The sequence below is a fragment of the Trichomycterus rosablanca genome, chromosome 17, assembly GCF_030014385.1.
Source record: "Trichomycterus rosablanca isolate fTriRos1 chromosome 17, fTriRos1.hap1, whole genome shotgun sequence".
In the NCBI taxonomy this organism is placed as follows: Eukaryota; Metazoa; Chordata; class Actinopteri; order Siluriformes; family Trichomycteridae; genus Trichomycterus; species Trichomycterus rosablanca.
The window spans coordinates 30,832,431-30,857,306 of NC_086004.1; the positions used below are offsets into that span (position 1 = coordinate 30,832,431).

At 42.1% G+C, this 24,876-nt stretch overlaps 1 protein-coding gene across 1 annotated transcript; it reads left to right on the plus strand.

Moving 5' to 3' along the window:
* Positions 1-2,599: 2,599 nt before the first annotated feature.
* On the plus strand, positions 2,600-23,877 carry plekho2 (pleckstrin homology domain containing, family O member 2). Its single transcript, XM_063013255.1, has 6 exons — positions 2,600-2,967; positions 11,443-11,592; positions 12,379-12,501; positions 20,797-20,901; positions 21,214-21,312; positions 21,559-23,877. The coding sequence occupies exons 1-6, from the start codon at positions 2,956-2,958 to the stop codon at positions 23,005-23,007; spliced, it is 1,938 nt and encodes a 645-aa protein (XP_062869325.1). The 5' UTR covers positions 2,600-2,955; the 3' UTR covers positions 23,008-23,877.
* Positions 23,878-24,876: the final 999 nt, after the last annotated feature.

Below are 24,876 nucleotides of genomic sequence, written 5' to 3' on the forward strand. Positions count from 1 at the left end.
TTACCAGCTGAGGACCAGCTGAACGTGATGATTAATTTATTAATATTCGATATGATCCGTTACAGTGCTTCCACCTTCTGTTAGGAGTTTTTCACTACAGCTTTTATTTTTGTAACTTCAGGTTATTTTGAAGTTAAACTCACTGCAAACTTTTACTACAGATACTTTAGTGGTAAATAAAATAATGCTAGATGGGCAGTTAGCATTGTGTGCTAATAATGTGTGATGGAATGATGGAGGTGTCAGTAATCTCGATCATCATTTCCAATCTAATAATAAATGTAAAATTTTCTGATTCTTCTGTTTCTTTAAGATTAGAACATAAAAAAACATTACATTTAGTGAGCAGAGTTTAAACTTAAACGTAACACTTTTACTCTTTTATTATTATTATTATTATTATTATTATTATTGATTTATTGATTAATTGTTTATAAGTGTAAATAATATGAAATGCTGTAAGGTCGATACCATCACTGATGTACTGAGCTTTTATCTCATGATCTTTTCTGGAGTTTCTCTGGGATCATGTTAGCTAGTTTTTAGGTTTGATTTATGCAGATTAATCAGATTTAGGAAACTGAGGAGCATAAACTGAAGATTAAATGTGATTGTGATTCACTGGCATCAAAATAAATCAGCAGCTGTAGTCGATCATAATCAGTAATAAAGAATTTGGAGGCCATGATACAAGGTCGTTACCATGAAATAATCATTGGGGAGAACCGAATCTCTCTGGGGGGTGGAAGTGTGTGTGTGTGTGTGTGTGTGTGTGTGTGTGTGTGTGTGTGTAGGGGGGTTCTGCTATTCTGAAACATTCCTGTCATATTATCAGCTGATGGGAACACTGACGGATCCTAACATTACTTAAGGCTAGTGAGGGAATGTTTATCTGAATACTTTGGGGGTGTTTCAGGAGAAGAAACATTCACTTCTGTAAAGTACCAGCAGGTGGCGCCTTCTGCTCGATGTTTCCTCAGTGTCCTGCTCCTCACAGGGTGGGTCTCTGTTCTCTCTAGTTCTCTCACTTCTGGTTTCTGGGTGTCAGCCTTGTTTACCAAATGTTCTGGTACTCTGGGCAGTGAGGAGGACACTTGTTCCTGTTATAAATGAAGTGCAGATGTTTCAGTAAAAAAGTGAAACCAGAAAAATGATGAAACTTCATGAGGAACCTGTTCAGACTCCAGAACTATATTCACTCACCAGTGTGGTTTCACAGCAGTTTACTGACCGTCACCACCTCCAAACCAAATAAATCAAGCTACACAGTTTTATACAGGCTCTTCATAAAGAGTTTCATTCTGAAGAACTGACCACTACAATATCAGGGTTTAGTGAATTTATTATTGTGATTAATATGATAAAACTACCGTGATGGGAGTAGTCTTTTCCAAGTGACCACCGTCTACAGATTATGAGGTCTTCACTAAATAAGTGTTAGCAGATCTTAACCCATTTAAACATCTACAGAAGATTTTGGACTGAAGTCGTGTCTCACAATTATCTGGTCACCACAATTATCAAAACACCAAACGAGGACAGAATGGCGTTTTATTAAACCAGTACAGTTCCATGGACCTCAGAAACTGGTTTGGTGGCTCATGATGGCCCAGTAATTTGTCACACTGCTATATATTTGCTAAAATAAATTGAGAACTTGTTAAGAGGAAGTGGTTTACGCTGAACTTCTCTTTGGTCCCTGTCAGGGTTCTGTGTTTCCACACAAATGGTTGATTTCTGTTAATGTTGTCTGCTCAGTACTAGGTACACTATCTGGCCAGAAGTATGTGGACACCTGCTTTAACAGCCTCAAGTCTTCCTGGAGATCTTTCCACTACAGTTTTCTGATGTGCCATTGAAAGTTTGAGCAGATTCTTTCAGTGAGGCGTTTGTGAGATTGAGCACTGATGTTAAACTAAACCTGGATTACAACTGGTGTTTTAATTTATCCTAAAGCTGTTCAGTAGAGTTGGGGTTGGCAGGGCGGCGGGGTCAAACCATGCAGTGTGAATCCACTGAGCCTCTAGAGGTACAAATGTAATCATTTCTTTTATATAAAAGCACAGAGCCATAAAGTCTGTGTATTATCTATAAAGATTTGATTGATTTAGATCTATGTAAATATTATGTTATTAACAATATTTTGGTCAATAAGCATGGCATTTATTAGAGGGATCAGCGAGTTTTAGGATTATTACTAAGCAAATCATTAAAATCATAAATCAATAAAAGTCAATTGAATAATAAAATAAATAAACTATTTTTAATTTGAACAGAATGAAAGATGTGATGTGTTTACTTCTGCTTACATCTAAAAGTTTTATGTTTCTTTATTCATTATTAATCCTCAGTTCTGCTATTTTCTCATTTTCATGATAAAGTTGCTTTAATGTGAGTGTTAAACTGTTCTGTTTCTCCAGATATTTCTATTTTATTTGCGTTAAGAAATAAAAATTAAAGATGAGTGAGGACGCCTTTAAAGCCTCAAAGTTGATTCGCTGAAAAGAGTTGTTTGAATGTATCGGTTCCTTTTATGAATCACTCATTAGTATTCTACTCAGTTGAAAAGTTTGAGCGATTCACTCGCAGCCCTGAATACTTGTGTACTTGTGTACTATCTCTATGGTTAGTGTAGTGCGGATGAGTGTGTGCTGTGGTACTCTCAGGTACTCTGTAGTATGTTAGTATGTAGAAGACTTTCACATGAAGCTCGATGTGTTTAACCGGAAACTGAGGAGCTTTTTCTGGTTGTTGAGCTGAAAAGAGGAAAAAAACGATGAGCAGCAGAAACATGAAGCAGCTTCAGCGCTCGGTTCCTCCTTCTGCTTCTCTCAGAGCTTCTCGTCATGTCGGACAGGAGAAAGTTTTCAGCCAAAACCAGTTAAATTAGTGGTTTTACTGGGAGATAAAAGTGGAATCTGAGTCTGTGTTGATTCTAACGGATCCTCGGTGTTTATGATGGATGTTGTGAGTCACTTTTATTTCATCTCAACATAAACTCACATTTAACATCAAATAACCCATAAAACGGAATAATTTGCACATTTACATGCACTGTTTATGTGGTTAATTTAACATTTGAATTAAATTCGATGGCAAACATTTTATATTTGAATGAAGTTATTTGTTAAAAATGCAGCAGCTTTTATTAGATCAGTTTGATGGTGTTGAAAGTTCTATAATGTTCTTTACATTTGTGATTATGATTAACTATAGTCAGTGATTTCTCTGTGCCCATGTAAATAGGGTTAGTTTAACTATTAAAAACTACATGGAACAGTGGTCTCTTTGCCGAGGCTGTAAATAAAACCTAAACTGTCACTTCATGTTGAGAGAACATTGGTTTGGGTGGTCAGATGTAATCCAGGAACCACAAAAATCCTAAGAACTGGTTCTGTTAGTTATAATAGTAATAATAGTAATAATAAATATTTTATAAAAAAGTAATACATTATTTTTATTGACTTGTTCTCTGCACTAGTGACGCTGGTGCATCGTATTATTTTTTACACTTTAATATATCCTTTTATTCCAAATGCATAAAATATTTTAAAATAATGTTTTATTTGAGTACATGTGATGTATTAAACTAGAAGCAGGGTTCATTTCTATATTACATCTTTATATCTCAATAATTATGTGGTAACTAAAATGTTATTACAGTATTGTACATTACTGGGGGGTAAAATGCCTAAAATCTTTAAATTAGCCTCTTAAAAAGATTATATTTTGATGTATTTTTTGGGAATGCAGTGAGCCGTGATCCATCTTTGTTTATAAAAGACTTTTATACCCATCATTTCAGCACCTGATTAGATGATTTTTAAACATTTTACCTCATTCTAAGCTTCAACTGCCCCAAACATTTACAGTTTCTGTTAGAGATATTAACTTCATTATGGGTAAATATTTAGTAATGAAGTCGATTACATGTGAAATATTTTATTTCTGTAATGTTTTAGTGTAAATAAGGACCAAAGTGGATTTACTGATCACTACGTTCAGTTTTTATTACATTTTACAGCCTGCTGAACTTTTCTGAGCTTTGTGTTGTTGTGCTTTTTCTGTCTCTTAGAAGCTTTAAAGAAATCCAAAACCTCCAGAGTTCAGTAATACTTGGTGTTAAGTGGGCGTGGTGATTTAGTGCTGAGAAGATCAGATCCCACATTCTGTTTAACACAAAATAGAATTAAATGGGACTCAATTACAATTAAATGATATAAATAAAGTCAGATGTTGAGGTCACCAGTGGAACAAACTGTGTTATATAGATGCAGATTCAAACATCCACCAGTTACAGAGAGAGAAGAGAACGGTGAGATGAACCATAACAGAGGAAGTTGCAGCTTTGTGTGTTTGGAGCAGAACGATGAAGAAACTCTGTAACGTCACACATGAGTCTGTTTTAGCCTCAGATGATGCAAATGTAGATGTTTCTTCTACACATGCAATATCAGCCAGAATAAACCAGAATCTTTGTGCAAGAGCATCAGGTCATGATGGAGCTTTAGATCTTGATGGATCAGTGTCCTGGGATGGAGGCGGTGTGGTGGCACCAGATACAGGCAGAAGTTATTAAATTGACTTGAATTGGTTCACCAGGACTGTGGGGCTGTGCAGCATCCACACTAGTGGCTGCATCACCATAGCAACCAAACATGATGATGTAAACAGAATGAAGAAGGTGTGAATGTCATCATCCCGCCCATGCATACAGGAACCACAACAGGAACCCGCCCATGCATACAGGAACCACGACAGGAACCCATGCATGCTTGCAGATGATTGGACGTTATTGTTGTGTTGGATGAAATTCAGCAGGTTCTCCCGGTACATGGAGAAACACAGAGAGCAGAATATAAAGGACAGTATGAGATTCGTCCCACATGCAGCCGTTTAAAGCTTTAATGAGGAACACGTGTGGTTTAAGGTGTGACCTGCTGAAAAATCCCAGAGACGTTCTGGTCTTCAGCGTCTCCAGCAGCGAGTGGGACGAGATCTTTATGAACTCTTCTTAATGACTGCAGTGTAAAAGATTTTATGATGCTCCATGTTTTACAGGACGAGGGTTTGCAGACGGCAGTGTGAACAATAGAGGCTTTTTACCAGCCGTCTGATTCACCATTCTGTTCAGACTGTAAAAGCACCAAAAGTTTTCGGACAGTTTTCTATCTGAGCCGTCAGTTCTCATGGTGCGTTTGCAGCTCGGTGGTTCTGCAGAGACGTTTCTGACCTGTTTCATTCTTCTCTGTGTTGAAGTGCAGCAGTCTGATGGCCACACGTCTCACTGCTACATTTATTCTTAGACTTCCTGTTTCACAAACCCACAAAATCCTCGCTCAGATATTTATTCTGCACCTTTAACCTCCTGACTGAGCATTCAGTTTGTGTCAGTAACGTTCATGTTCAGAGCTGCTGGTGTGTGCTGAACATCTGTATTCAGTGTGGATTGTTCCACAGCTGCAGCAGCTGCTGAGTTGAGATGCACCGTGCTCCAGTTTTCCTCTCGTCATGCAAAACAAAAGATCGTCCTCTCAACTCTGTTCCATTTACCCCCCCACACACACACCCTCCTCCCTATTCTCAGTACAGACAGACAGCGCTGGTGTTGGCCTGCTGCACCGGGACGTTTCCTGGATTGTGGTGTTTTTGGAGAACCGTACCCGCCTCCCGTGGCACGCGGCCGCTCCTATTATCCTGAACTTTTCCTTCTGTGAGCCAGTGAAAGTGGAAAAACAGCCAGAAACATCCTGAAGAATTTCCTCCTCTGTAGAACGTGTGAGGAACTGAAGAGATTATCAGACTGACATTTGATACAGGAACAGAAACTGAAAATACACGACAGCTTAAAATATATTTATAATATTTAACTGGTCGTGTTTCCATCCGAAACTTTCAAACTTTTAAAAGAATTTCCATGAACTACAGAAACAGGAAAATTCCTGAGCATGACGTATTGTTAGTGGAAAAGAAAAACTCAGAGTCGTAAAATAAACTGAGTTCTTCTACTGAGTGTAGTGAAACGACGAGTAAAATTAATTACAGTTTATATTTTTGGCATTTAGTGACGCTTTTATCCAAAGCGACTTACAGTACAGTTACAGTATACAGTCTGAGCAATTGTGGGTTAAGGGCCTTGCTCAAGGGCCCAACAGCAGCAACCTGGCAGTGGTGGGACTTAAACTGGCGACCTTCTGATTACTAGTCCAGTATCTTAACCACTAGGCTACGGCTTGCCAGTTACTCATGATGGAACAGATTACAAATTACAAACCATGGAAATTAAAGCGTCTTTAAAGTCCAGCAGTTAATAGATCCCTCACCCCCACACACCATCAGAACATCTAATAGATCCCTCACCCCCACACACCATCAGATCCACATCTAATAGATCCCTCACCCTCACACACACCATCAGATCCACATCTAATAGATCCCTCACCCTCACACACACCATCAGATCCACATCTAATAGATCCCTCACCCTCACACGCACCATCAGATCCACATCTAATAGATCCCTCACCCTCACACACACCATCAGATCCACATCTAATAGATCCCTCACCCTCACACACACCATCAGATCCACATCTAATAGATCCCTCACCCTCACACACATCATCAGATCCACATCTAATAGATCCCTCACCCTCACACGCACCATCAGATCCACATCTAATAGATCCCTCACCCTCACACACATCATCAGATCCACATCTAATAGATCCTTCACCCTCACACACATCATCAGATCCACATCTAATAGATCCCTCACCCTCACACGCACCATCAGATCCACATCTAATAGATCTCTCACCCTCACACACACCATCAGATCCACAACTAATAGATCCCTCACCCTCACACACACACCATCAGATCCACATCTAATAGATCCCTCACCCTCACACACATCATCAGATCCACATCTAATAGATCCCTCACCCTCACACACACACACACCATCAGATCCACATCTAATAGATCCCTCACCCTCACACACATCATCAGATCCACATCTAATAGATCCCTCACCCTCACACACACCATCAGATCCACATCTAATAGATCCCTCACCCTCACACACATCATCAGATCCACATCTAATAGATCCCTCACCCTCACACGCACCATCAGATCCACATCTAATAGATCCCTCACCCTCACACGCACCATCAGATCCACATCTAATAGATCCCTCACACACACACACCATCAGATCCACATCTAATAGATCCCTCACCCTGACACACATCATCAGATCCACATCTAATAGATCCCTCACCCTCACCCTCACACGCACCATCAGATCCACAACTAATAGATCCCTCACCCTCACACACATCATCAGATCCACATCTAATAGATCCCTCACACACATCATCAGATCCACAACTAATAGATCCCTCACCCTCACACACATCATCAGATCCACATCTAATAGATCCCTCACCCTCACACGCACCATCAGATCCACATCTAATAGATCCCTCACCCTCACACACCATCAGATCCACAACTAATAGATCCCTCACCCTCACACACCATCAGATCCACATCTAATAGATCCCTCACCCTCACACACATCATCAGATCCACATCTAATAGATCCCTCACCCTCACACACCATCAGATCCACAACTAATAGATCCCTCACCCTCACACACATCATCAGATCCACATCTAATAGATCCCTCACACACATCATCAGATCCACAACTAATAGATCCCTCACCCTCACACACCATCAGATCCACAACTAATAGATCCCTCACCCTCACACACATCATCAGATCCACATCTAATAGATCCCTCACCCTCACACACCATCAGATCCACAACTAATAGATCCCTCACCCTCACACACATCAGATCCACATCTAATAGATCCCTCACCCTCACACACACCATCAGATCCACATCTAATAGATCCCTCACCCTCACACACACCATCAGATCCACATCTAATAGATCCCTCACCCTCACACACATCATCAGATCCACATCTAATAGATCCCTCACCCTCACACACATCAGATCCACATCTAATAGATCCCTCACCCTCACACACACCATCAGATCCACATCTAATAGATCCCTCACCCTCACACGCACCATCAGATCCACATCTAATAGATCCCTCACCCTCACACACCATCAGATCCACATCTAATAGATCCCTCACCCTCACACACCATCAGATCCACAACTAATAGATCCCTCACCCTCACACACATCATCAGATCCACATCTAATAGATCCCTCACCCTCACACACCATCAGATCCACAACTAATAGATCCCTCACCCTCACACACATCAGATCCACATCTAATAGATCCCTCACCCTCACACACACCATCAGATCCACATCTAATAGATCCCTCACCCTCACACACACCATCAGATCCACATCTAATAGATCCCTCACCCTCACACACATCATCAGATCCACATCTAATAGATCCCTCACCCTCACACACCATCAGATCCACAACTAATAGATCCCTCACCCTCACACACATCAGATCCACATCTAATAGATCCCTCACCCTCACACACACCATCAGATCCACATCTAATAGATCCCTCACCCTCACACACATCATCAGATCCACATCTAATAGATCCCTCACCCTCACACACCATCAGATCCACAACTAATAGATCCCTCACCCTCACACACATCAGATCCACATCTAATAGATCCCTCACCCTCACACACACCATCAGATCCACAACTAATAGATCCCTCACCCTCACACACACCATCAGATCCACATCTAATAGATCCCTCACCCTCACACACATCATCAGATCCACATCTAATAGATCCCTCACCCTCACACGCACCATCAGATCCACATCTAATAGATCCCTCACCCTCACACGCACCATCAGATCCACATCTAATAGATCCCTCACACACACACACCATCAGATCCACATCTAATAGATCCCTCACCCTGACACACATCATCAGATCCACATCTAATAGATCCCTCACCCTCACCCTCACACGCACCATCAGATCCACAACTAATAGATCCCTCACCCTCACACACATCATCAGATCCACATCTAATAGATCCCTCACACACATCATCAGATCCACAACTAATAGATCCCTCACCCTCACACACATCATCAGATCCACATCTAATAGATCCCTCACCCTCACACGCACCATCAGATCCACATCTAATAGATCCCTCACCCTCACACACCATCAGATCCACAACTAATAGATCCCTCACCCTCACACACCATCAGATCCACATCTAATAGATCCCTCACCCTCACACACATCATCAGATCCACATCTAATAGATCCCTCACCCTCACACACCATCAGATCCACAACTAATAGATCCCTCACCCTCACACACATCATCAGATCCACATCTAATAGATCCCTCACACACATCATCAGATCCACAACTAATAGATCCCTCACCCTCACACACCATCAGATCCACAACTAATAGATCCCTCACCCTCACACACATCATCAGATCCACATCTAATAGATCCCTCACCCTCACACACCATCAGATCCACAACTAATAGATCCCTCACCCTCACACACATCAGATCCACATCTAATAGATCCCTCACCCTCACACACACCATCAGATCCACATCTAATAGATCCCTCACCCTCACACACACCATCAGATCCACATCTAATAGATCCCTCACCCTCACACACATCATCAGATCCACATCTAATAGATCCCTCACCCTCACACACATCAGATCCACATCTAATAGATCCCTCACCCTCACACACACCATCAGATCCACATCTAATAGATCCCTCACCCTCACACGCACCATCAGATCCACATCTAATAGATCCCTCACCCTCACACACCATCAGATCCACATCTAATAGATCCCTCACCCTCACACACCATCAGATCCACAACTAATAGATCCCTCACCCTCACACACATCATCAGATCCACATCTAATAGATCCCTCACCCTCACACACCATCAGATCCACAACTAATAGATCCCTCACCCTCACACACATCAGATCCACATCTAATAGATCCCTCACCCTCACACACACCATCAGATCCACATCTAATAGATCCCTCACCCTCACACACACCATCAGATCCACATCTAATAGATCCCTCACCCTCACACACATCATCAGATCCACATCTAATAGATCCCTCACCCTCACACACCATCAGATCCACAACTAATAGATCCCTCACCCTCACACACATCAGATCCACATCTAATAGATCCCTCACCCTCACACACACCATCAGATCCACATCTAATAGATCCCTCACCCTCACACACATCATCAGATCCACATCTAATAGATCCCTCACCCTCACACACCATCAGATCCACAACTAATAGATCCCTCACCCTCACACACATCAGATCCACATCTAATAGATCCCTCACCCTCACACACACCATCAGATCCACAACTAATAGATCCCTCACCCTCACACCCACCATCAATACAGAGTAGGTGTTACTATAAACATTAAAGTAGCATAAACAGTCAACATGCACATTTGTGTGGGGGGGGGGGGGGTTCTAATGTTTCGGCTCATTAGTATATATATTTATTTATACGCTGCTTCAAAAATAAGGAAACACTCCATCATCACAGTAACACCACGTCAGAGAAACTTCAGGGATCCGTCAGTCCAGTTAGGAAGCGTCAGTCGTAAGTCGTAAAGACAGTGACAACAGGTGCACTGGAGAGGCAACAGCAAGACAACCACCAAAAAGGAAATGGTTTTGTAGGTGGTGACCACAGTCACTCTCTTCTTGTCCTTCCTGACTGATTCTGCTCAGTTTTGTGTATCAGTATCACTGATGGTATCATGACGTGGTACCTGCAGTCCATTCAGGTTACACAGGTAGTCCAGTTCCTAAATCTGCCATCATGAGAAGGTTCACTGTGTCTCCCAGCACAGTCTGAAGAGCATGAAGGAGAAACCAGGACTCATGAGGAGAGCTGGACAGCACTAGTAACCTGCTGGAGGTTATTTAGTGGGGCTCTGGTGGTGTTCCTCCTGTTCCTCCTCACCTATAGGAGCAGATACCGGTTCTGCTGCTGGGTCGATGTTCTTGTACAAAATGACCTCCAGTGTGCTACTGGTGTGCATGTTTACGCTGACCCACCACCACTGTATCTGGGTTTGAATCTGAGTGGTGCTATCAGCCGGCTGGGTGAGAGAAACACTGAGTGAATGTTTGTTTGTTTTTATTGTTTGGATCTTCAGTTCTGTTTCCTCTGACAGTGAAATTTAATCATGATATTAAAATAAAAATATCAGCGCTCGTCTGTAACTTTAGCCTCACTGTAAAGCTCACACACATCATACCAAACATAGTAATGAATCTAACCACTGTCTAACCTCGACTTCCTCCTCTGCTCTGTGTTCATGTGGCAGGATGTAAAAGACGACCCAGCAAAGGCCACACAGGCACCGTGCCCGGGTAAAGCTGGCTGGCTGAAGAAGTCGTCGGGGAAGTTCCTGGGCAGCTATAAGGACCGCTACATCCAGCTGGAGAAAACTGAGATCGCCGTGTACGAGAACGAGGTAACGAGGCGACAGAGAAGGAAACTTAATCATAAACACAATTATCTCTTACAGGTGAAGTTCTACACCTCACCTCCAGAGTTCTGCTGAAACCTTCAGAGATTCTCATAGAATTAATATGACTGATCCTGGTCTCTGACCTCAGCTTCCCCAGGAGCTGAAAAAGTGTTAAACAGTTCATCTACGACTGATCCGATAATCTAATCACGTCTAACCACTGAAACGTTTTCCTGCTCCTGATCTCCACAGTGGATCTGGTCCTCACACTGTCAGCCACAATTCTACAGATTTTAATTTAGTTTTATTTATAATTAGTTTTTAGTTTGGCACAGAACAGAGAGGGTGGATTTTAAGAAACAATTCTGAGAACATTTGAGTCTTGTTTATAAAAACCCAAACCTCATGTAATGAAATAAAAAGTGATCTCTTGATTATGTGTAACTTTTATATGAAGATTTTTCAGTAAATATTGCTGTACAGAATAACTCAAGATTATCTCATCAAATATAGAAACATTATTCACCTGTAACGAGGCAGGTAAAGTGCGGCACCTAATTATGGTACAACAACACTGTGGCTAAAAATTCACCAAAACAAAAAAGAGGTCTTAAATAAATGTAATGGCCAAAATAATAGAAACAAATCCACACAAAACATCTGCGGTTGTAACAGGGACAGAACAGAGACAGAACTTTGATTATCATGATATGACAATAAAAAACTGCTGGAACATTTTAAGGTCTTGATCAGATCTAAATATAAATAAAAGCAGTTTCTGTTTCACAGGATTTAAAGAACTGTGTCGAGCGCCTGGATCTGGAAAACTATGAGAAATGCCTGGAGTTACGCAGCCCCTTCAAAAAGAAATACAGACTAGTTCTGATCCGAGCACCCAAGAGTGGGAGTAAGGTAAGAGTAACACTGAGAGTAACACTGAGAGTAACATGGCGGTGTGTGACAGTAACACTGAGAGTAACACTGAGAGTAACACTGAGAGTAACACTGAGAGTAACACTGAGAGTAACATGGCGGTGTGTGACAGTAACACTGAGAGTAACACTGAGAGTAACACAGCGATGTGTGACAGTAAGACTGAGAGTAACACTGAGAGTAACACTGAGAGCAACACTGAGAGTAACACAGCCATGTGTGACAGTAAGACTGAGAGTAACACAGCGATGTGTGACAGTAAGACTGACAGTAACACTGAGAGTAACACTGAGAGTAACACTGAGAGCAACACTGAGAGTAACACTGAGAGTAACACTGAGAGTAACATGGCGGTGTGTGACTAACACTGAGAGTAACACTGAGAGTAAGACTGAGAGTAACACTGAAAGTAACACTGAGAGTAACACTGAGAGTAACACAGAGTAACACAGAGTAACACTGAGAGTAACACTGAGAGTAACATGGCGGTGTGTGACAGTAACACTGAGAGTAACACTGAGAGTAACACTGAGAGTAACACTGAGAGTAACACTAAGAGTAACACAGCGGTGTGTGAGAGTAACACTGAAAGTAACACGGCGGTGTGTGACAGTAACACTGAGAGTAACACTAAGAGTAACACAACACAGCGGTGTGTGACAGTAACACTGACAGTAACACTAAGAGTAACATGGCGGTGTGTGACAGTAACACTGAGAGTAACCCTGACAGTAACACTAAGAGTAACACTAAGAGTAACACGGCGGTGTGTGACAGTAACACTGAGAGTAACCCTGACAGTAACACTAAGAGTAACACTAAGAGTAACATGGCGGTGTGTGACAGTAACACTGAGAGTAACCCTGACAGTAACACTAAGAGTAACACGGCGGTGTGTGACAGTAACACTGAGAGTAACACTAAGAGTAACACGGCGGTGTGTGACAGTAACACTGACAGTAACACTAAGAGTAACACTAAGAGTAACACGGCGGTGTGTGACAGTAACACTGAGAGTAACACTAAGAGTAACACGGCGGTGTTTGACAGTAACACTGAGAGTAACACTGAGAGTAACACTAAGAGTAACACTAAGAGTAACACGGCAGTGTGTGACAGTAACACTGAGAGTAACACTAAGAGTAACACTAAGAGTAACACGGCGGTGTTTGACAGTAACACTGAGAGTAACACTAAGAGTAACACGGCGGTGTTTGACAGTAACACTGACAGTAACACTAAGAGTAACACTAAGAGTAACACTAAGAGTAACACGGCGGTGTGTGACAGTAACACTGAGAGTAACACTAAGAGTAACACTAAGAGTAACACGGCGGTGTTTGACAGTAACACTGAGAGTAACACTGAGAGTAACACTGAGAGTAACACTAAGAGTAACACTAAGAGTAACACGGCAGTGTGTGACAGTAACACTCTCTTGTGTGGAAGATAAAGAGACACTGACTGATGAGCGGTCTGGTGCGTGGTGGGGGCAGAGCTCTGCTCTCTGACGTCAGTCTGGAATCTTGCAGAAGAACGAACTCCTTTGTGTGGGTCGCAGTGACTCAGTTCCAACTCATGACCATCGTCCCTGAATCCCTCACCCCTCACATCATACTACACATCAACTTTACACAGGAAAGTGCTGACAGGAAGTGCTTCATCACCCAAAATATTAACCAGTAAAAGGCAGTAAATATTAGAATGTGACGTGTTTCATTCTCTTTTATCTTTATTAAGATTTATAATGTTTCACTGATCAACTTCACTGTAGTTTGTAAATAGGAACACATTTAGAATCTGATCCCTGTAACAGTTAGGACAGGGGCATGTTCCCCCCTGTGTTCCCCCTGTGTTCCCCCCTGTGTTCCATCAGTGTTCCTATTCATTTGTACTTTTTAATATGTGGGGAACTGAGGACTCTAATGGTTCGATTCTTGCTTGATACGAAACTTAAGTTGCTCAACAGACTGTGCTCGCTGTCGTCTGTGTGTGTGTGTGTGTTTAGGTGTGATGCAGGTTTATTAGAATAATGACAATGCTGGTTGTTTCGATGTGTGTGCACCAGTGTTTCAGTGTGTGTTCTGTGTTTGGTGTGTGTTTGGTGTGTTTGGTGTGTGTTCTGTGTTTGGTGTGTGTTTGGTGTGTTTGGTGTGTGTTCTGTGTTTGGTGTGTGTTCTGTGTTTGGTGTGTGTTCTGTGTTTGGTGTTTTGGTGTGTTTGGTGTGTGTTCTGTGTTTGGTGTGTGTTCTGTGTTTGGTGTGTGTTTGGTGTGTGTTCTGTGTTTGGTGTGTTGGTGTGTGTTCTGTGTTTGGTGTGTGTTCTGTGTTTGGTGTTTTGGTGTGTTGGTGTGTGTTCTGTGTTTGGTGTGTGTTTGGTGTGTGTTCTGTGTTTGGTGTGTGTTCTGTGTTTGGTGTGTGTTCTGTGTTTGGTGTTTTGGTGTGTTTGGTGTGTGTTCTGTTTTTGGTGTGTGTTCTGTGTTTGGTGTTTTGGTGTGTGTTCTGTGTTTGGTGTGTGTTCTATGTTTGGTGTTTTGGTGTGTTGGTGTGTGTTCTGTGTTTGGTGTGTGTTCTGTGTTTGGTGTTTTGGTGTGTTTGGTGTGTGTTCTGTGTTTGGTGTGTGTTCTGTGTTTGGTGTGTGTTCTGTGTTTGGTGTTTTGGTGTGTGTTCTGTGTTTGGTGTGTGTTCTATGTTTGGTGTTTTGGTGTGTTGGTGTGTGTTCTGTGTTTGGTGTGTGTTCTGTGTTTTGGTGTGTTGGTGTGTGTTCTGTGTTTGGTGTGTGTTCTGTGTTTGGTGTGTGTTCTGTGTTTTGTGTGTGTTCTGTGTTTGGTGTTTTGGTGTGTTTGGTGTTTTGGTGTGTTTGGTGTGTGTTCTGTGTTTGGTGTTTTGGTGTGTGTTCTGTGTTTGGTGTGTGTTCTGTGTTTGGTGTTTTGGTGTGTTGGTGTGTTCTGTGTTTGGTGTGTGTTCTGTGTTTGGTGTTTTGGTGTGTTGGTGTGTGTTCTGTGTTTGGTGTGTGTTCTGTGTTTGGTGTTTTGGTGTGTTGGTGTGTGTTCTGTGTTTGGTGTTTTGGTGTGTTTGGTGTGTGTTCTGTGTTTGGTGTTTTGGTGTGTTGGTGTGTGTTCTGTGTTTGGTGTTTTGGTGTGTTTGGTGTGTGTTCTGTGTATGGTGTGTGTTCTGTGTTTTGTGTGTGTTCTGTGTTTGGTGTGTGTTCTGTGTTTGGTGTGTGTTCTGTGTTTGGTGTGTGTTCTGTGTTTTGTGTGTGTTCTGTGTTTGGTGTTTTGGTGTGTTTGGTGTGTGTTCTGTGTTTGGTGTGTGTTCTGTGTTTGGTGTTTTGGTGTGTGTTCTGTGTTTGGTGTGTGTTCTGTGTTTGGTGTTTTGGTGTGTTGGTGTGTGTTCTGTGTTTGGTGTTTTGGTGTGTTGGTGTGTGTTCTGTGTTTGGTGTTTTGGTGTGTTGGTGTGTGTTCTGTGTTTGGTGTTTTGGTGTGTTTGGTGTGTGTTCTGTGTATGGTGTGTGTTCTGTGTTTGGTGTTTTGGTGTGTTGGTGTGTGTTCTGTGTTTGGTGTGTGTTCTGTGTTTGGTGTTTTGGTGTGTTTGGTGTGTGTTCTGTGTTTGGTGTGTGTTCTGTGTTTGGTGTTTTGGTGTGTTTGGTGTGTGTTCTGTGTTTTGGTGTGTGTTCTGTGTTTGGTGTGTTTGGTGTGTGTTCTGTGTATGGTGTGTGTTCTGTGTTTGGTGTTTTGGTGTGTTTGGTGTGTGTTCTGTGTATGGTGTGTGTTCTGTGTTTGGTGTTTTGGTGTGTTGGTGTGTGTTCTGTGTTTGGTGTGTGTTCTGTGTTTGGTGTTTTGGTGTGTTTGGTGTGTGTTCTGTGTTTGGTGTTTTGGTGTGTTTGGTGTGTGTTCTGTGTTGGTGTGTGTTCTGTGTTTGGTGTTTTGGTGTGTTTGGTGTGTGTTCTGTGTATGGTGTGTGTTCTGTGTTTGGTGTTTTGGTGTGTTGGTGTGTGTTCTGTGTTTGGTGTTTTGGTGTGTTTGGTGTGTGTTCTGTGTTTGGTGTGTGTTCTGTGTTTGGTGTTTTGGTGTGTTTGGTGTGTGTTCTGTGTTTTGGTGTGTGTTCTGTGTTTGGTGTTTTGGTGTGTTTGGTGTGTGTTCTGTGTATGGTGTGTGTTCTGTGTTTGGTGTTTTGGTGTGTTTGGTGTGTGTTCTGTGTTTTGGTGTGTGTTCTGTGTTTGGTGTTTTGGTGTGTTTGGTGTGTGTTCTGTGTTTGGTGTTTTGGTGTGTTTGGTGTGTGTTCTGTGTATGGTGTGTGTTCTGTGTTTGGTGTTTTGGTGTGTTTGGTGTGTGTTCTGTGTATGGTGTGTGTTCTGTGTTTGGTGTTTTGGTGTGTTGGTGTGTGTTCTGTGTTTGGTGTGTGTTCTGTGTTTGGTGTTTTGGTGTGTTTGGTGTGTGTTCTGTGTTTGGTGTTTTGGTGTGTTTGGTGTGTGTTCTGTGTTGGTGTGTGTTCTGTGTTTGGTGTTTTGGTGTGTTTGGTGTGTGTTCTGTGTATGGTGTGTGTTCTGTGTTTGGTGTTTTGGTGTGTTGGTGTGTGTTCTGTGTTTGGTGTTTTGGTGTGTTTGGTGTGTGTTCTGTGTTTTGGTGTGTGTTCTGTGTTTGGTGTTTTGGTGTGTTTGGTGTGTGTTCTGTGTATGGTGTGTGTTCTGCATTTGGTGTTTTGGTGTGTTTGGTGTGTGTTCTGTGTTTTGGTGTGTGTTCTGTGTTTGGTGTTTTGGTGTGTTTGGTGTGTGTTCTGTGTATGGTGTGTGTTCTGTGTTTGGTGTTTTGGTGTGTTTGGTGTGTGTTCTGTGTTTGGTGTGTGTTCTGTGTTTGGTGTTTTGGTGTGTTGGTGTGTGTTCTGTGTTTGGTGTTTTGGTGTGTTTGGTGTGTGTTCTGTGTATGGTGTGTGTTCTGTGTTTGGTGTTTTGGTGTGTTGGTGTGTGTTCTGTGTTTGGTGTTTTGGTGTGTTTGGTGTGTGTTCTGTGTTTGGTGTGTGTTCTGTGTTTGGTGTTTTGGTGTGTTTGGTGTGTGTTCTGTGTTTTGGTGTGTGTTCTGTGTTTGGTGTTTTGGTGTGTTTGGTGTGTGTTCTGTGTATGGTGTGTGTTCTGTGTTTGGTGTTTTGGTGTGTTTGGTGTGTGTTCTGTGTTTTGGTGTGTGTTCTGTGTTTGGTGTTTTGGTGTGTTTGGTGTGTGTTCTGTGTTTGGTGTTTTGGTGTGTTTGGTGTGTGTTCTGTGTATGGTGTGTGTTCTGTGTTTGGTGTTTTGGTGTGTTTGGTGTGTGTTCTGTGTATGGTGTGTGTTCTGTGTTTGGTGTTTTGGTGTGTTGGTGTGTGTTCTGTGTTTGGTGTGTGTTCTGTGTTTGGTGTTTTGGTGTGTTTGGTGTGTGTTCTGTGTTTGGTGTTTTGGTGTGTTTGGTGTGTGTTCTGTGTTGGTGTGTGTTCTGTGTTTGGTGTTTTGGTGTGTTTGGTGTGTGTTCTGTGTATGGTGTGTGTTCTGTGTTTGGTGTTTTGGTGTGTTGGTGTGTGTTCTGTGTTTGGTGTTTTGGTGTGTTTGGTGTGTGTTCTGTGTTTTGGTGTGTGTTCTGTGTTTGGTGTTTTGGTGTGTTTGGTGTGTGTTCTGTGTATGGTGTGTGTTCTGCATTTGGTGTTTTGGTGTGTTTGGTGTGTGTTCTGTGTTTTGGTGTGTGTTCTGTGTTTGGTGTTTTGGTGTGTTTGGTGTGTGTTCTGTGTATGGTGTGTGTTCTGTGTTTGGTGTTTTGGTGTGTTTGGTGTGTGTTCTGTGTATGGTGTGTGTTCTGTGTTTGGTGTTTTGGTGTGTTTGGTGTGTGTTCTGTGTTTGGTGTGTGTTCTGTGTTTGGTGTTTTGGTGTGTTTGGTGTGTGTTCTGTGTTTTGGTGTGTGTTCTGTGTTTGGTGTTTTGGTGTGTTTGGTGTGTGTTCTGTGTTTGGTGTTTTGGTGTGTTTGGTGTGTGTTCTGTGTATGGTGTGTGTTCTGTGTTTGGTGTTTTGGTGTGTTTGGTGTGTGTTCTGTGTATGGTGTGTGTTCTGTGTTTTGTGTTTTGGTGTGTTGGTGTGTGTTCTGTGTATGGTGTGTGTTCTGTGTTTTGGTGTGTTGGCGTGTTTACAAAATCTCTCGGCCCCTTATCATGTTTTCTTACTCTGCAGAAACGGTTCAGCTGACCAGCGTGTTCCTCTCACACGGAGTTTGCTGATTGGTTGTAACTGTATACGTGTAAGATGATTAGATGTGTGTATTGAGGTGTTTTCTCAGAATGTGGAAATACTTGTGGTGCATGAAAGTGGCCACAAACGAAACTGTTGGTTTTTAAGTGTGTGTCGGATGTTCTTCTGAAGGTTCAAGCTGAAATCATCTCATCATCCAAACCCAACAATATTTAGATGATCATTATTTACTGAAGCGTAGCAGCTTTTACTAGGACAATTTAGCACCCATCAAAAACCTGATAGATTTTTCTGCTGGTTTTTGAGCTCAGAGTTTATAATCAGATTAAATTAAGAATCAGATTCAGACAGTAATCTGATTACTGGGTTTATACCAGTTCAGAAAACCAGCAGTTTAGTATCTGGTTCATCACATAAATGAATGACTGCAGCTACGTAACGCTGAAATAAATCATATAAAAGTTATTAAAAATCTGCTGCATATTTTAGCATCACACTAGTAAAGATGTCACGGCGTCAGTTGGATTTATTTATGTAGTGTTTGTGGTTGAGTGATTGTAGCTTTGTAGTGTTAATATAACGAGTTTCCATTCTTCACTAACAATATAAACCTCACGCCGCTGAACACGTCATCACGGTGATCACGCTCTACAATCTCTCATTAACACTGTGAGCTCTGTTAGCCTGAACAAGACCTTCATTCTGGTCTGAAAACAGTGACGACTGAACGTGTGTAATTATCTTTATTATTCAGAAATATGATTAATAAAAAATAACGTTACACCATAAACTATCAAAAACATCGCGAGTATTAAAGTGCAGCTTCGTTCTGCTACTGGAACAGTGAAACAGTCGAATGATCAGATGAATTTTCTCAGATCATGTGGTCATGTTCATCGTTTACCTGAGGAAAAGACACCGGACGACCCCCCCTCAATCCTAACTCCCACCCCCCAACACACACACACACACACACTTCTCCAGTAATTTCTATCTGAGTTATTGTTTTGTTGTTGCTGTAATTTCCAGTAGGTGTGTTTTAGATTGTGTGTGTGTGTGTGTGTGTGTGTGAACAGTAAATTCTAGAGTAATTGGAAGCAGGAAGTGAGTTTAAAGATACAGAAGAGAAACTGAAGTGAAAAAATCAAACGTCTCGTACAGGAGGAACTCAACAATCACACAGACACACACACACTGTTTATGTGTACGAGTGTGTGTGTGTACGTGTAGGTGTGTGTGCATATGTGTGTGTATGTGTAGGAGTTTGTGTACTGTGTGTACGTGTAGGTGTGTGTGCATATGTGTGTGTATGTGTAGGAGTTTGTGTGTGTGTGTGTGTGTGTGTAGAGACTGACTCATTTAGACCAGGAAAGGAAGTAGAGAAGAAACAAACACACTATCAGACACACACAATATTTGTACATTTGTGCGTCATGTTTAGTTTCAGATCCAGTTTATTGGAGAGCTGGTTGTTTATAGACATTTACATTTTCTGCATTTAGCAGATGCTCTTATCCAGAGCGACGTACAGAAGAGCTTCCATAGTAAACATTTCATTTCTCAAGTTTTAGTAAACAGTCGAAGAACACAAATCTGCTGAAACCTGTTAGAACCAAAGTGGTTTTTTTTTTTCTTTTGGAAATGGAAGAAAAATGGAATAGACACTCCTGCTGTGTTCCAATCCACAGTTCATCATTCTGTAGTAAATACAGCTTCTGTAAAACACTGCATTTAGATTAAAATAAAACGTTAGTGAACAAAGTGCTGAAACGTTTTTCCATCTAACTCACGATCACACACGTCCAGTCAGAGTCGATGATTAACGTTTAAACGTCGCTCACGTATGGAGAGTGAAACCGTTTGGGATTCTACAGATTCACTTCATGAAAAAAGACTTTGAGAGCCGAGTGTGCGTATTAAAGTTACTATAATAACCAATCAGAACTGAGATCAACTCCACCATCATGTAAATATAACTGGTCTGAGATGTGCTGATTAGAACAGTAAACCAGAACCTGAACCAGAACCTGAACCAGTTCCTCATTGTTTAAATCTTTTTGCTTTTTGTCTGTAGGTCTGTGATATTAAACTTCAGGCTTCAAATCAGGAGGAGAAAGAGATTTGGATCAAAGCCCTCAGTGATGGAATCAACAAAGCAAAGAATAAAGTATTTGATGAGGTATTAAACAATGAAGTGTTAAAGATTATTAAAGATTATTGATTATTAATTGATTATTGATTATTAATTACAGTAGCACCCCCCCACCCCACCCCAAACACACACACACACACACACATTGTAATATATGGTGGTGACGTGAACAGAATTTAATGGAAGTCTACAATGAGACGCCTCAGTAACAGAGATTTACTGATTTATTGATCCACACCAGCAGTTTTGAGAAAATCATGTTTGTATTGATATATATGTATGTATTGTATTGTATGTTTGTATGATGTAATTATTATTATTATTATTGTTTAATTGCAGGTAAAAGTAGATGAAAGTTTATCTTTAGAGCACGTGACCCGATCTCGACCGAAGGGAAACAGAGGGAGGAGACCACCAACCAGGATACACATGAAGGAGGTAAACGGAGATAAAAACATAATAATGATAATCTGGGCTCCGGGACTAACCCTAAAGCTGCACTGAAGTCCTGCATCAACTTTAGAAGATCAGCATTATACAGAGGATATAAATTATTTATGGGGTTAAAGGTCAGACTTTAGTTAATTAGTAAATCAGTGCGGCCAAACCCAGAGACTTTCTCTATAAAATGAGGTCCAAAGCACGTACAGGTTCCTCACCATCACTGCCTGACTCTGTTTTCAGACTGCAAACATCTCATCAGATGGAGTCCTGATACTGGACCTGGAGGACAGTAAACCTAATGGAACCCACTTCCTGAGTGTTGATGGGAGTGCACAGGCGCCTCCGTCAAAATCTTTCGATGCCATTCCAGAGGAGGACATGGATGAAGATTCTGCAGCTCCAAAGAAAGTTCTAAAGCCACCAATGCCTCCATCCAAGGAAAACAAACCCAGTGAAAACCAGGAGGGTGAGGCCGGACCGGAGGAAGCTGCTCCACAGAAGAAGATTCTTATGCCTCCGATGCCTCCATCAAAGGAACAGAAGCCACCTCAGAATGTTCAGGAGGAACCATCAGGCAGTGAGATGGAAGAAAAGAAAGTTGTAAAGCCACCCATGCCTCCATCAAAAGAAAACAAACCAAGAATTTCTTCAACTGGAGACACGACTGAGGACAGCAGCAGCTCAGAGAACGAAGAGTCTGAAGCAGGAAGCACCAGAGACACGCCCAGTCAGGAGCAGGAGAAGATAGAGGACACAGAGTCATCTAAATCTGGACCAATCATGAAAACCCACCATCCACCAACCCCACCTTTAAAAGACGTGAAACCCAAGCCCCATCATCAAGGTGTCAATAATAAAGGAAGTATGGAGGTCGTTGAGACAGCTGAGGAGTCGGATATGACTAAGACAAAAGATGTTCCAAAGCAGCAAGGCGTAATGTGGGACTCACCTTCAGGATTACAGAAAAGTTCTGCTGACCACAGTGAGGCCGTTCAGAAGAGTCCCGGCCGTCCTGCCCCGCCTAAAAAGAAACCAGTCAAGGTCCCTGTCAAAACGGAGGACCAGACTGAGGGAGTTCCTGAATCTGTGGAGCCCAAAGAGGAGCAAAAGATCATCATCCTGAGTCCTAACAGTTCTGAAATAAGTGAGGAGACCAACAACAAATCTGCTGTGGAACTGGATGAAAAGTCTATAGACAGCGGTCAGATCTCGGCTGAGGAGTCTGAAAGTAGTGACCAGGTGACGCCATCGACGGATAAGCTGCAGAGCAGTCTGGAAGTCTTAGACGGAGTGACCAGCGAAGAGGAACTTGAGCCATCTGACAGCAAGAAGGATCCACCTTCATCCAGCCCAGTTACTGCTGCAGGCACAGCGCTGAAATCCTCCAAACTAAAATCTGCATCCATGGGAGACCTTCTCAACTGCCTGCTTGCTCCAGAATCTGCTGAAGGTCAGAACATGGAGGACCTGCAAACTAAAGTGTCCATGGAGATTAAAAAGACAGAAGAGCTGCTGGATAAAATAACACCCAGAGAACCTTCTGAAGGACCCGGGGACACTGACGGGGTTCCAGACCCGGAGGTTCTTCTCACCGCTGCGATGGAGAAGCTTAGAAAAGCTGAGCAGTTTCTGCGAGAGGCCAAAAGTTTAAAAGAGCAAGAAAACAAGAGCAACAGAACAAGCTGGTAACTGAAAAAGTGCAATTATTTTCCCTCGTCTCTTTTATACTGGACCACTGAGTAGAGGATCGATTTATCTAGAGTTAAAGTTCAGTAATAGTTGGGACAGGATGTGAAATGCTGGTAAAAGCAGTCAGCAGTGATTAGATTAGTATTAGATTAACTGTATAAAACAGGATGTTGTACTTATCGATTGTTAAGGACCTTGATCTTGATTGGCTGAATTATTCACTGATGCATTTTTGGCGCCTCGACCCGTCCCGGCTCACGAAGAACTTGATGTTTCTAAGCTACTTTTTTTTTACCTAAACATAATTCACTGCATTATATCATTTCTTGGATTTTTGTCTTACATTTTACTCTTTCTAATCTAAAATTGCTCGACCCAACCTGTGTTGCATCAACTTTAAAATAAGAAGTTAGAATTATTAACAGTAAATATCTGACTGTTATAGTCTGTCAGTGAAAGAGAATTTTTAATCAGTGATCAGTTTTTATATGAATTTTACACCCTGTTCTAACAGTTTTTGTTTGCATGTTTATAGTTTTATATTCAGCTACCATAAATTAACATTTTTAAACTCAATTTTGCGTCCAACTTATGAAATCGTACGTGGTGACAGTAACTGTGACTGGATATTTTTGTTTTTTTTGCCTTGTGATAAACGTAGTTTATATTAAATCAGCCACTATGTATATATATATATAGTTATATATTTATAGTTATATATATAGTTATATATACAGGGGTTGGACAAAATAACTGAAACACCTGGTTTTAGACCACAATAATTTATTAGTATGGTGTAGGGCCTCCTTTTGCGGCCAATACAGCGTCAATTCGTCTTGGAAATGACATATACAAGTCCTGCACAGTGGTCAGAGGGATTTTAAGCCATTCTTCTTGCAGGATAGTGGCCAGGTCACTACGTGATGCTGGTGGAGGAAAACGTTTCCTGACTCGCTTCTCCAAAACACCCCAAAGTGGCTCAATAATATTTAGATCTGGTGACTGTGCAGGCCATGGGAGATGTTCAACTTCACTTTCATGTTCATCAAACCAATCTTTCACCAGTCTTGCTGTGTGTATCGGTGCATCGTCATCCTGATACACGGCACCGCCATTGGATGCACATGGTCCTCCAGAATGGTTCGGTAGTCCTCGGCAGTGACGCGCCCATCTAGCACGAGTATCGGGCCAAGGGAATGCCATGATATGGCAGCCCAAACCATCACTGATCCACCCCCATGCTTCACTCTGGGCATGCAACAGTCTGGGTGGTACGCTTCTTTGGGGCTTCTCCACACCGTAACTCTCCCGGATGTGGGGAAAACAGTAAAGGTGGACTCATCAGAGAACAATACATGTTTCACATTGTCCACAGCCCAAGATTTGCGCTCCTTGCACCATTGAAACCGACGTTTGGCATCGGCACGAGTGACTAAAGGTTTGGCTATAGCAGCCCGGCCGTGTATATCGACCCTGTGGAGCTCCCGACGGACAGTTCTGGTGGAAACAGGAGAGTCGAGGTGCACATTTAATTCTGCCGTGATTTGGGCAGCCGTGGTTTTATGTTTTTTGGATACAATCCGGGTTAGCACCCGAACATCCCTTTCAGACAGCTTCCTCTTGCGTCCACAGTTAATCCTGTTGGATGTGGTTTGTCCTTCTTGGTGGTATGCTGACATTACCCTGGATACCGTGGCTCTTGATACATCACAAAGACTTGCTGTCTTGGTCACAGATGCGCCAGCAAGACGTGCACCAACAATTTGTCCTCTTTTGAACTCTGGTATGTCACCCATAATGTTGTGTGCATTGCAATATTTTGAGCAAAACTGTGCTCTTACCCTGCTAATTGAACCTTCACACTCTGCT

What these genes read in the sequence shown, in the direction of transcription:
- plekho2 (XM_063013255.1), top strand. An exon ending in CACCCAAGAGTGGGAGTAAG is followed by an intron (nt 12,502 to 20,796) that starts GTAAGAGTAACA and finishes TTTTGTCTGTAG; the next exon opens with GTCTGTGATATTAAACTTCA. An exon ending in CCAGGATACACATGAAGGAG is followed by an intron (nt 21,313 to 21,558) that starts GTAAACGGAGAT and finishes CTCTGTTTTCAG; the next exon opens with ACTGCAAACATCTCATCAGA.